The 13,992-nt window shown below is 40.0% G+C and overlaps 1 protein-coding gene across 1 annotated transcript; it reads left to right on the plus strand.

The window, feature by feature from the left end:
- Positions 1-5,593: 5,593 nt before the first annotated feature.
- Positions 5,594-10,956, plus strand: NFE2L3 (nuclear factor, erythroid 2-like 3; the record flags this gene model as incomplete). The annotated part of the gene is made up of 4 exons (XM_010011636.1): positions 5,594-5,737; positions 6,637-6,720; positions 8,532-8,711; positions 9,745-10,956. Coding segments are annotated over 4 exons (1,620 nt in total), but the record flags the coding sequence as incomplete, so codon positions are not given.
- Between the last annotated feature and the right edge of the window lie 3,036 nt (positions 10,957-13,992).

Raw genomic sequence — 13,992 nt, forward strand, 5'->3', positions numbered from 1 at the left:
TGGGAGGCCCTAAGATGCTTTATCAGTCGTATGTATAAGGCAACAGTATTCACAGATACAGAGGAAGTCTCAAGAAGCTTGTTGTACAACATTTTAGCTGAAGATCTTGCAAGAGTTCAGAGCTGCCCTACTTGCTTCAGTGGTTTTCTCTCTGGAAATCAATATTTCTATGCATGCATGTATATAATCTTTTGAAGGAAGCGAGTATAAAAATTGGATGGATTCTTTATCTTTCTTGGAATATATATGGGGAATTATTTAGATTAGCAGGAATTAACTATGTAGCTCTTCATTTTTTTTTATCTGTAGCCTGAATCTTATAATTCTCACTTTCCAAAATCTCACTTTCTCACTTTCCAAATCGTGTGAACCCCCAAGCACTGATGCTGCCCATGCCAGCAGAAGAGGCAGTGCCTGAACGAGGGCAGCAGTTGCTGTGCTGGGTCATTGCATGTACACAGGACTTGGCCCAGATCGGTGTGGGACAGAGAAGGAAGGCTCTGCTCCCACCCACCCAAGTAGGTTTGTTATATCTGGGTATAATATATCCTTTACAACAGATTTTGAAGCCCTTCAAAGAGCTGAATTCCTGTGCTCAGTTAAGGAACACCTGCTCTAATTAACAATTAACAGCATAACATTGGGGGTGTTTGTGAATTACCAAAGTTAAGGAAGAAGATGCACAGTGTATAATTTGTATTGTTTGGACTAGTCTCTCTGTTCATGTTTAGAAAAGCAGTTTGGGTCAGGTTATATAAAACCTCATACATACACAGTTCTCTGAACACTGTTAGGCTTTCACAGTATTAAAGCATTGGAAGGGGCGAATCCTGGTCTTCTGGAACCATTTGATGTACTTACACGGAATGAGAATAGTTGAATAGTTTGAATTACAGATTCTTTTTCTTGGTGAGTGTCAGAAGTTCGGTAAAGCAAAGGTACATAGAAACCAAGTAGGCTTTTTCCTGAAGGCTTTTCTCCAGTCCATATGAGAGCAGTCCCACTGAAGCTGTGTGCTTAACTTATCATAGAATCATAGAATAGTTAGGGTTGGAAAGGACCTTAAGATCATACTTCAAATTATTCTTTCTATTTTCTTTTGAACTCGCTGAGCAATGGCATGGCAATATTGCTGTGGAGGAACATCTGCAAATAGATGGCTGGGACAGGTCCCTGCTTGTGGCTGGCTCTTACCCATTAACCAGAACTCAGCTAGGTTTAAGAAGAAGGTGTGTGAAGGACTATGTGGTGTTTCAGAGAGAGGTGGGGTAAGAGAAGAGCCTCAAACATTTGAGGTATGTATTGTCCTGAAAGACTGCGATTTCAGTTTTTGTTATGGAGTGCTGCAGGAGGCACAAGGGTTAGAAAAAGCAAAGTCAAACAAGTAGCCAAGAAGGGTGTAGAGGGAGTCAGTGATGTGTGGCTGACCTTCACCAGCATTTTCCTGCTTCCTTACCAGAGGAGGTAAGGTGTTCCTGATACAGGGTGTGCATGGGAACTGTATGTGAAAGGAGATGAGTGGTATCAAGCATAAAGAAGGAAGAATTAGGGTGTGGTAAATGTGAAAAGTAGAAGAGGAATTACATACAGTGTCAGAGGGAAGGTGAAGATACTCAAATCCCAGAGGAGCCAAAATAGCAGACTGTGGATTTTAACAGCACTCCCTATGCAGAGCTGTGAGTTGGCAAGCATTTTGTATTGCAATGAAGCCGATAGGTTGAGAAAGTTGGGAGCTGGATACCTGAGAAAGTAAGTTTTCCCTGGAGGGCTCAAAAGGAAGATATCCAGAATTAAGTTGTGGACAAAGATTTATCAGAAAAAGTGGTCCCTTTATACTTTAGCCTGGGTAAAGGTGGAGAAAGAGAGAAAGAAGAGAGTCTCTTACAGAACCCCAATGTCATGTAGTTCACTGACCACAATAGAAAGCATCCTGGGACAGCAGAGGCTTTTTTTAAACTGTGCTTAATCTGAGAGAGTGACTGAATAAATTTAATAACTTTCATCATATTTACTGTGAGAGATGTTGTATCCTTTAGGATGAAATCAGTTCCTGGTGCTAAACAACCACACAGGACCAAATGGATGGAGTGTGAAACTGTTTGGTTTATGTTTTAGAAGCAGTTCTAAAAGTTCATTTTAAAGGGGATATTGAGCTGTCTTCAGCATGAAAACTGATGTCTTCGTTGAAATTAGTGGCAATACTATTTGTGTCTATGCCTTCAACTTATACCCATCTCTGTCTCCATGTGGGGAGTAGGTTGGTGATAATTCTGTGTTTATGCTAAACACAGTGCACAGAGTGTGTGTTTTCAGATAGCTGACGTAGGTGAGCCATGCTATATAAAGCCCGAGCACTTTCATTTCCGAAATGCGTGTGGTTAAAGGTGCTAACAACTCACTGCAACAAGTGGAGTGCCTTTAACAGTGTGCTTTTGGTTGCAGCCCAGATGGTATTACTAAGATTTAGAGTAGATGTGTCATAGGCATTTGACAGGTGCCACATTTGAAGTCACAGTTATGTACCATTTGATTTACTCAATTGCATTGCTTAGTTAGCATAGTTTAGTGTGATTTTTAGCCTACCCATATATAACATGAAAGTTACTTTTCTATTTGATGTTTCCATCTGCCATTCCACTCTCCTTGCTTTCTAAACTCTGGCTGCATTTCAAACAATAAAGTACTCTTCTGTTCCTGTGTTTTCAGGATATTCTAGGCCTTATTGTGAATACAGAGAAACAGCAAGAAACATTTTGCTTTTTAGCTGAAATTAAGTAGATATCAATTGGTAAGATTAATTATCACCACATATTTAACGTAACCAGGCAAAGAGCAACATCAGTAGCCTTAGAGCTATATGATAACCACTCTGCACCATTACATTTAATTATTAATTGTATTTAATCTTACAAAGTAGTAAAGTGAAACTACTGGTTCTGCTGTGAGACACTGTAGTTCTTTTGCCTAACTTCTACTGGTGTGAGACTATTTTCTGGAAATGGTACTTCATTATTCAAAATATGGCAAAGATCACCAGATGTGCCACATCTTTTCAGGTAGTAGCAAGGAAAGGGCCAATTCTACAGAGAAGTGCAGATAGTAGAGGAGAAGGGACAGAAGTTTGCAGAGAAGCATCTCAAAGGTTAATGACAGTAATGGAGCAATTTAAAGCTTGACAACTTAAATAAGGAGAATGTGTTGTAGAGGATTAGAACACAGCATGTGAGCAGGATACATGAGCACAAATCAGCACAAACGTGTCCTTTTGCAAATAATGGTGGTCATATACCTTTGCTCTAGCACTGGGATATTTGTAGAGATAACTCGGAGTCTGAGTGCAGTGAAACAGCTTTCCTGGGGCAGGTACCTCCTGCCCCTCAGTGCTGTCTGTACACCCAGGCAAACCTCCCTGTCTGCCCTATTCTGTTGCAGCAAGCTGTTTCTGTTACTCCAAAGCTAGTTCAGGTATTTCTGTACACTTTTAGCTGTGTAATTGTTTGCTAACTGCACACTGATCAATAGCTGAAAACAGCTTGCTTATGCTTTCTGCTACTTCTAGAGAGGGGTCTTGTTCACCCACCCAACCCATCATGGTAGATCTATTCATACTTTGATATCATTACAGGTTCTGCTCCCTACACATTGATTTATGGACAGCAAATAGTATGTGGGTGTGGGAAGAAAAAGGAGGAGATATGCCAAGGGATAGTTTGATGTATGGTGCATTCAGTTAATGCCGAGATCAATGTACTTAATTGGAAACTGAAGGGTCTATTTTTAATGTAGTAAGAAACTCCGGAAACTTGCCAGAGCTGGCAGCATCCTTCCAATTAAGTGTAGGCCAGGCCACTCACAGAATCATACTTTCTCTCACCTCCACATTGGTACTTGTATCACCTTAAGCAGCAGATTTAACACAGATTACTATTTTTCATATTCCAAAGACTGACAAACTGAAGCTGATAGTTGACCTGTGGTAAATTGTACCTTAGGGAAAGGGCAGATGCTACATGGTTAAAGCCCAGCCCTCCAGCCTACAAAGCTGGTGGATAATCTGGTAAATCAGATTTAGCCTCAGATCATGTTTTCTTGTGCAACTGAAACTAGTAAATGGCAGAAGCAAGACTAGAATTTGAGATACCTTTTATTTTTTCACTATGTTTTTGAGGAAGCTTTAGGGTAATTGTTCTGCCTTGTGCTTGCACAGAGATCCTTCCAAATGCAAATTGAAGGTTGTATTCAGATAGGGTTACAGTTTACCTGGAAACAGCCTGCTGTGGGAGGTGTGAACTTCCACACCCTCCAGTGGTAGTAGTAGAAAGGCTGCTGATATAAAGGGGTTTGTTGATACTAAGACTTCTACAATCAGCAAAAGTCAGTCTTTTTCTCTGTACAGAGGCCAACCACATGTGGTCCTGATTTAGCTCTTGGGCCCATAGTGGTATTGCTAGAAGTCAATTACTGTTTCTTCTGCTACCATTAATGCAAAATAAGCCACAGGACAGAAACATTAAGCGTGGCAGCGCAGTACTAATTAAGTAGTATTTATACCTAAACCCATTTGTCATTAGATGTGTATTCAAAATACAAAATTAAGCTATCTTGAAAGAAATGCCTTATTAAAAACCGTGATATGGCTGCTTCTAGGGGAGGTACCCCTCCCCTCCTATTGTTTCCCTAGCTGTAGCCTAGCAATCAATCCCAAATGATGCATGGGCATGGAAAGAAGCATTTTCTTGTTGAGCAGTATTTTTCAGCTGCTCTTTATCACTGGGAAAGAAAAGTGTAATGTCAGAGAGTAAATCTTTAACAGCATAAGCCAGGGGATTTTCGCTAAAAGCCAAAACTGAGACATTAAGGGGAAAAGGTTCTGATTGTGTTACCTGATTTCCATATAGAGTGTTTCATTGAAATGATCCCATATGTAGAAATAGGTGCTGTGGAAAATCTTACATGCACTGTATCTGTACTGCCACTGTTGTGAAAAGCTGGTCACAGGGCCGTGCTCCTTCAGAAACTGCCCTGGTATTGGTGAAAACAGGGGTTTTTTTGAAGGGTGGATAACTTACTGCAGTAGTAATCAGTGTGAGCAGGCATGGGCATATTTTAATATCATCTGCTGGAAGAAGAAATGGTGGCAGTAGTAAGACTAATCTTCAAAGCCATACAGCGCAGTATTGTTAAGCTCATTCAGTAGAAATGATACATTCCCTTTGGTACACTACAGTGAACGGTCATGATTCCAAATGTGAGACGCTTGGATACATTGTTGTGAAATGACATCCAGAAGACACGATAGCCCGAACTTTCCATGAAATCACATCATCATGTGTCTGAGACGAATTTCTTTTCAGTTTTTATGAACGTCCATTAACACTGCAGATGGGTTCAGTGCCTGGCCACTGAAAGAGAAGGCAGTGTCCACACTCCTGAACTGCTGTTTGTCTCATTTTGCCCCCAAAGTCTACACAGAGTCAGTTCATCCACAGGAATGAACGGTTGTATATTTCATTTGAAATGCTGTAGCTGTGGAAAAAGTGTATTTTAAGGATTTTGACAGTGTGTTGTTTAATGGAACTGTTTTATTTTTCAGGATGTTGACCTAAAAGCATGCCAAGAAGCTTTGGATGACTGCTGTCCACACCAAGGAGATGGTCAGCTGGAACTGCAAGAGGAGGAAGAAGACATAAATCAAGTAAATGATGAGAAAAATGGAAGGGAAAAGTGTGAGGAGGAAGTGAGGGAGGATTTACATCTTTTTACTGAGATAGAGTAGTGGAAGAAACAGAGTGCATGGGTTTGGAAAGAGTATTTGATTTCCTCTTTTTGTTTGGAGTGTCCCTTGCAAGAGCAGGAAAGGAACAGTGACTTCAGACAATACTATGTGAATGATGTACAGCTTTTCAAAAGTTGCCCTCCTCTCATCCCCAGTACAGTTTATGTAGTTGAAATGTTCTAAATTTTACAGAAATCGCTTGCAACTAACCATTTGTCAAATTGGTTTTATTTTCTTCATCATGAAGGTGGTGCATTTGTGGGCAAGGATTTTTTTGGGGACTACAAACACTAGAGGTGTGGATGCTAAATTACACTGTTTTCACCATTCATGTAAAGATTGATGCTCAGATGTAGAATTACATTTGGGAAAATGGATTGTTCAGATCTTAACATGTGTGTTGTAACTACAAGGCAGAGAAATAATAATATTAGCCGAAACATCTGCACTTTGGGTTTTGTTCTCTCTGGGAGTTACAATGAAAAGACTATTCAATCTGCTTGTGACATTGTAAGAGCTGAGAACATTGAATCCAGGTTTCTTGCCAGCCCCTCTGTTCACCACTGCGCTGGCAGCTAGGCTTTGACAAAACCCTTGATTTTTCCACAGTGGTGGGTAAGTGCAGCCTTGGAGAGGAGGCAAGCCCAGTTCTGCTGTCATGAGGCAGAGTACTCCTGCCATGGAGTTATTCTGCTTGTTCTAGCAACTTGACATCTCCCATCAGGACAAAGACTTGATAGCAGGGGTCAGCAGCAGTATTTCACAGAGCTGTGCTCTATTTCCTCTCAGACTTGGATTTTTACCTTCTTTTATGTAAAATAACTGTGCTTCACAAAGTGTTTCTGTTTCTTCTGTCACAGAGCAACCGCAACCATGTAGATTCTCTTCTTTCCTTAGAGAACTATTTACAGCTTCTATCATCGCAGATGGAAAACATGCTAGAGGTAAATGAGAAAGCACATGTATTGCTAATAGATTGGAATACAGTTAGTGATTACTGGATAATGACTTACTCTGTTTTATCCAATAAGCTCCCACTCCAGGGAATATATCAGCAAATCAACATAGTTAAACTTACCTGAAGACAATAAAGTAAATGTTGTAAATGCTGTAAATGTAAATGCTGTAAAATCACACCTTTTACAGCAGCTGTCATTGGCTCTACTTGAAAAATTTTCCCCAGTAACTTGTCTGGAATATGAAAACTGTGAAGTCCTGTGTTTGCTGTGACCTGGTGCTCAAAGTTGGAAAGAGCCGCTGGACAACATAATTGTAGTAGAATATAATAATAGCAGAACTTTCTGTTGTAGTATAATAGTAGAACTTATAATTCCCCTTCTGAAACCCAACCCAAGTTCATATTTATACAGCAACTCAGTAGAGCAACAGTGAGTTATTAAGCACTAGCAGCTATTAAGCATTTGTGGTGAAAGATTACAGTTGTCATAAATATTGAGTCGAGTGCTGTTCCAGGATTGAAGGATTCCGGGTGGAGAAGGAACGTAAGCCACACATATACACCCCAAGCTACGAGAAAGTTTATTACAAGCTCTAAAACTGATGTAAAACACAGAGATATCCCAAGCCAGAAAGACAGAGCACTAAAGGCTACCGAAGTACAGATTAGGCACAGATTCTTACCAACCTACACATTTGTTCGATGACCAGGAGGCCAGCTCCGAGGTGCATTGAGAGCAATCAGGCTGGCAGGCACTCCTTTGCGGGTGTCCCCGCGGAGGTAATGTCAACCATAAAAGGTAGCTGGATCTGTCTCCCTCTTCTCTCCCCATCTTCTCTCCTCTCCCCCTCCTCTCTTCTACTGATCTTTCTCAAACCCCTGGGCCTTTTATATCCCCAAAAGTGCCAAGTCATCCTGACGCAGGGGGTCAGCCTGTGTCCCAAGCAGTGGCCCTGCTGGCTTCCTTTTTCCCACGCACATTCGTCCTGAGGCAGGGGGTCAGCCTGTGCCAGGAGGAGTGGCCTTGCCAGCTCCCCGCCGTGCACCCCCACTCCAGGTGATCAGGGATGGTCCACCATGGACCAATTTTTACAACGTTAGACCCATCCAACACAAGTGCTTACAGGGATTCTACCCTCAAGAAGAACAGACCCATCTTCGCTGCAGATCAGGTCAGTCAGCATTAGGAGCAAACCCATTTTGTTTTCTTTATCTTCTGGGCTTCTGATACTATTGTTTACTCTCTGGGTGCCCATCTTCACAAACCCCAGTTGTTATCTTAATGGGAGTATCCCTCCTTTCCCATAGTTCATAGCTGCAACCATTAACCATACAGCTACTCCCTACATATTCCTTTCTTGCAATATTTCAAGGGCATCTTACATATGCTTCCCATTGTAGGAGCCTTCCAGGGACATTAGTGTTTTCCATGTTAAGTTCATGCTTATCTTTAGAACACCTTGTTTGGGGAATCTCTAGGATGGATAGTGCTTCCTAGCCCATAAATTAGCCTCCTCCTCTGTTCAGCTTTGGTAACGGATTGCACACTAACAAGGTTCAGAAGTTTATCAGTTTAGTTTTATCTGTTGTTTTCGTAATTTGAAAGGAATTTGGCTGTAGCCTTTGTGTAGCTATAAAAATATATGGCTGTATGTTTTATTTTAAGACTATTAATGCACTGCCATCTTGTGACAACCTATCTGTTGAAAATGGATTACTTATTTCTTCCAGGTACCAAGTCTTCATAGTATGGGGTCTTTTTCAATAGTTAGCTTGCTAAGAATATTTATTTTCAAGGGCTTAATTGAAAATACTAGCTCTATCTCACAGACTACAGGTCTAGTACAAGATAACTCCCTAGAAGGAATAAGACAAGACTTTCTTCTGTTACCTGAGCTTCCAGTAACCACAGAGAACTTGAGATGTTCTGGTAGTAGTAGATCACTTCCCTGTGGAAAGTGCTTTTTACGTTGTTCAGTGAACAACAGTCAGAAAAGTCCTTTACAGCAACACAGGGATGCTCAGCTATGAAGGAATCCTATCATACACTTCCTGCTTGATGTATTTACATTCTTTACATTTACATTGTCTATTTTTTGACTACTCTGCTTGTCAGCAAGTGCCCTGACATAATCTTGCATAGTGGTTTTGGACTTCTAGGACTTGGCAACTATAACCCAGGCCCACAAAAAGTGGGCCTTAATGCTACTGAAACACTTGTTTATCATCTGGTCTTCAGGGCTGAGAACATACAGCTGCTTTATTTTTGTAAAGAAAAATGAAGTAGTAATTTAAAGTCAAAAGACGTTTACAGAAGGTATGATCTGGGGACACACACACATACTTCCTCCAAACTGGTTAGTAAAGGAGTTGACTTGAAATGTAGACACAGTAGACCTCAGTTAAGGGGCTAAGTCAAATGTGGCAGCTCACAGCCCCAAAAGCTTTATGAACTGTGAAAGAAAAGCTGCGAGACTGACAACATGATCTTAATATTCCTGTCCTACTCTCCTCTTTTCTTACACCACTGTACTCACTAGTTAAATCCCACAAGTGAGCTATTTGTCTTCTTTACAGGGTTAATCTTCTAATAGCTTAGCACCTTGAACCAGCTCACCATGGAATCAGTAACACTACCAGGAAAGGGTCAGGACTGCTCCTCCCAGAAGGACTTTTTCTTAGACCAGATCAGATATAGCACGTGGGCTATAGTTTGATGTAATTAACAGTCCCATTTCTATTTCTCGATGCTCATCAGTCCCAGACTGTCCTTCATGAGTTCTCCCGTCCCTTCAGTCACTCTTCTTCTGCACCCTTCCTGCTTCCAGTTGCCATATGCTAACACAGGTTATGCTTTCTCTCTTCTAAAAGAAGAGTTTAACATATACGATTTTTACTTTAATAAGTCAGATAGTGGAATATTAAAAACCAAGTTGATCAAGACTGTAGGTAAGAGATGCAGAGGCATTGATTTTATAAGATTGTATTTCTTCCCTCCATCATCTTTTAGGTGAGTTCACTGGAAGATATACAAGTTGCTACTTCTAACAGAGGTCGAGACCCATCATCCTCACACCACAATATAAGTCTGACCCATACACTTCACCACTGTTTCAGTCCTCATGATGCCACGCTACTAAGAACAGACTACTCCACTCAATCAAGTTCAGAAACAAGACATTTACAAAGGCAAGAACATTTTTCTCAGTTAAGTTCTAATATTACAAATCCAGAGTCACTTCATGGGTCAAACTTGACAGCGTTGTTTTCAGCTGCTGACATTAGAAACCTAATGGCCCATGAGGATAATTTTGATGAAATTAAACTCATGTCTTTGGCTTTGGAGAACGGCTTTGATACTATAGAAGTTTCTCAGCTCTTTGAAGAACCTGGCTCAGATTCGGGACTGTCTTTGAATCCAAGTCACAGCACAGTCTCTTACTTAGTCAGCAGTGAAGGTGCTGTTGAGTACAGTAATGGTGTGAAATCTGCTTCCTCACAGGGGTTAGGGACTCTTGGAGGCCATTGCCAAGAACACACTAATTATGGTCATGTGGAATATCCAGGTGATACAGAGTGTTCTAGAGAAACCACACTTCAGCAGTTTCTTCATAACTACACTTATAATCAGCTGCCAAGTCAAGCAGCACCCACTCCAGCGTATCAACAGATGTGGATGAAGAATCCCAATGAAGTAAAGGATAGGTGCCATAATTCTACTGATACAAACCTTAGCAGTGATGAACATCGCGCAAAAGCTTTGAGACTACCATTTTCAGTTGATGAAATTGTGAGCATGCCTGTCGACTCTTTCAACACCATGATCACAAAGAACCATCTGACAGATACTCAGGTATCACTTCTTCGTGACATCAGACGGAGAGGAAAAAACAAGGTCGCTGCCCAAAATTGCCGTAAACGCAAACTGAATGCAATTCTTAACTTGGAAGAAGACGTGTGTAATCTTCAAACACAAAAGGAGAGCCTTAAAAAGGAGCACTCTCAGTGTAGCAGATCAATCAGTCAGATGAAGCAAAAGTTAAACAACTTGTACCATGACATCTTCAGTAGGTTGAAGGATGACCAGGGTAGACCTTTTAACCCATGCCAGTATGTCATTCATTGCAGTAGCGATGGCAGTGTTTTTGTAATACCCAAACACTTGGTCAAATCTGAGCAGAAACAAGATAATGAAAAAGAGCAGAAACAAAAAGATGGCTAAAAGATCACTTAGGTTTTATTTTTCCTGAAAGAGTGATAAGGATATTTGTGTGACAATTGGAGGTCAGTGATTGCTGCAGTACAAACAGAAAAAAACTACATTTAAGGAGCAAGACTGAATATTCAAGGGTCTAGCAGCAGTGACCTGCTAGAATGTCTATCAGCTGATGCTTCTGAATGAGGAAATGTTTAGTTTTAACTAAATTAAAGGAGCTAGGCTATCAGTGTAACTGTAGTTATATAGCCCTCCATAAAATTAGAAATTTCGTTCCTGAGGAGAATATCGCGGGGTGGAGGGAAGCCAGCCATCAAAGTTACACACAGAAGAAAAACATGACTTAGTTTTGAGTACTTGATTCTTCATAGTTAATAGTTCAAAGCGACCTCATTTTATTACTGTTAGCACTGAAAGAAAAAGTGTAGCTCAAGTTAATCTTAAATTCACTGTGGACTTATACCTAAGAGGATGTACTCCTAAGAGATACTCTGTGCTTTGCACTTGTTCAGAACTGTTCTGCTTTCCTAGTTTTCCTCTGAGGAGAGAGGCCCGGGAGGCTGTTGTTTTTTCCTCACTGCTTTCACCACCATAGCTCCAGGCAAACATAATGTACCAATTAATTTTACAACTCATAAGGTCAATCTGCAAACAGATTGTGAAAAATAAAATATTACTGTCTGATTCACTATTGCCTTACCTTCGTCTGCAACTGAAACACTGTCTACTTTCTTCCATGAAAATGAGTGATGGTGAATGAGTTCCTGTTCTATTTCCTAGCCTGTAATATATTTACTCATGAGCTTTCCCACCCCCATTTGAATACCTTCCTCTAGGAGAAATCCTGAAGTTTTTCTTTTTAGCTTTTAAAAACTGCTGTTTTTTTAAGCATCTTCAATGTCATGGATTTAATTTTTTTAAGTTTTCCCCCAAATCTTTAAAGTAAATTAAATTGAACCAAACAAAAATTTATCTGTACTTGTGATAACAAGGTTACACTCCAGTAGTGGCTTTGAATGAAGAGAAGAGCTTTTGGGTTTGATACTTATTTGCACTATGAAAAAGACATTCACTCACATGATTATTCAACAGCTTATACTTTTCTATTTTACAACCTCAAAAGGATCTACAAAGATCGTTCAAAAGACGTTATGAATGATAAGGAAGGAATGTTGAGGTATACTAGTTTGTAAGATATTAAAATAATTACTAATATTAACAACTGAATAGCAACAAGTACTTTTCATATCTTTTTATACACAAAACCTATAAATCTGGTATGCTAGAAAATCCTTCATTGGTTGTGGCATGATGACAACATAGCAACTTTATGGTAAAGTATATTGAAAAAAAAACCCCAAACCACTGCACCAAACACATAAAAACTACACATACACACAAGTTTAAATGCCAAATTACACCTTTTGTAGAAATAAACTATGCCATTAACATGTAAACCTTGTTTGTTTACAGTAACCTGTAGTATCATGTGGTACTTTCTAAAAAGGGAACACTGCCTCAAGAGCACAAAATGCACCACTGATTATTGATAATGAATCAGCCACTTTGTACAATTTGCTCTGCATTTTATATTAAAATATTTCTTTAAACAAAAGTATCTGTTCTTTTATTTATCAGTTTTGCCACAGCCTCGAATTGCTGATAGGGTAAATCCACAGCAGAAACTTTCAGTAGTGAGACCCTGAAATTTCTTTTTACTGGTTAAAGTGGTGGTGGTAAGTTTATCTACCCTAGCTTGGATCGATGAGGAATTTATCTAACCAGTAGTTCATAAACATCAACCAAAACATGTAATAGGTAGCAGACACATATGATTGTGAACTTTATTTCTAGATCCAGAGGGTAGAAGTACATTTGAGTCAACATGATTGTCATATTTAATTGACATAAGCATTTTAGTCTATACACACAGCTTCTGCAGGACTAGGTCTTTAAGTCTAGTTCATAGCCCATGTGCACAAATTCTGATAGCTATTAGGTTAGGCCTATAACTGACAGAACCAGAAACCCAAGTATTTCTGTTGTAGGACCTTGCAATACACAAGTTCCTGGAGTCCTACAAGGGAAGGGATTAAAAAAAAACCAGGAAAGCCTACACCCAACTCAATAACAGTTACATGATTAAACTTTGGCACATACTGAAAACAAGGAAGCACATTGCATCTCTTTCAGACCACAATCCTAACAGAAAGTGGCATACTCCAGATGACCCATATGAACACATCAACCCCATCCCCTTATTTTCCATGTACAAATTTGCAGGTATCATGAACTGCCCTCAGCTCATTCCACTCTCATCATTGTTCAACAACTACATTTAAAAAGTTTATGCGTGAATCTCAATTTCTGAGAACTCAACTAGCCACTATACCACTACAGTACCTCTCAGGTGAATTAATTTTGCACAGACTGTTGACTTGCAACAGTGCCAATGACAGAAACACTGAGCTGTAGGTCTGGATGCACCATATCATTTTCTCAAGCCTTCAGCTACCTCCCCAAATAAGAGACAAAACTGTAAGCAGAATTCAGAACAAGGTCCCGCTTTTTCAATCAACAACTGCCATTGTTTCACCTAAAAACTTGATAATTTCTGGCTTTCCTCCCAAGGGTTCCCTTTTAATATACTTCATACAATGGCCTTACACTGTATTTTCAACCTGTATACAAAGAAGTGACACTGCACAGGTGTCTGGGAGCTATTCAAGAAACCAGCATTGTTAAAGAAAGCTTAAAACGGCTTTAAGAGATGGAACTCCCCCCAGCTGAAGTCTGTCTGCACTTTCTGAGAGACTATAACCTTGAAGGAAACAAAATCCTGTGTCCAAACCAGGAACTACATTGTGTAATAAAGGATGCGGTATCACACCCTGGAGCCAGTGTCTAGTGAAAAGCTGACAGGGCTGCATCCTACTTTACTGGATACTTACATGGAAAAAATACCCACCACTCTGAAGCAGGAACAACGAAAACCATTTTTATGGAATTTGTTATACCACTAGAAAACTGCAAAGCAGGAAT

The sequence above is a fragment of the Nestor notabilis genome, unplaced genomic scaffold (assembly GCF_000696875.1).
Source record: "Nestor notabilis isolate BGI_N333 unplaced genomic scaffold, ASM69687v1 scaffold14763, whole genome shotgun sequence".
NCBI classification, from domain to species: Eukaryota; Metazoa; Chordata; class Aves; order Psittaciformes; family Psittacidae; genus Nestor; species Nestor notabilis.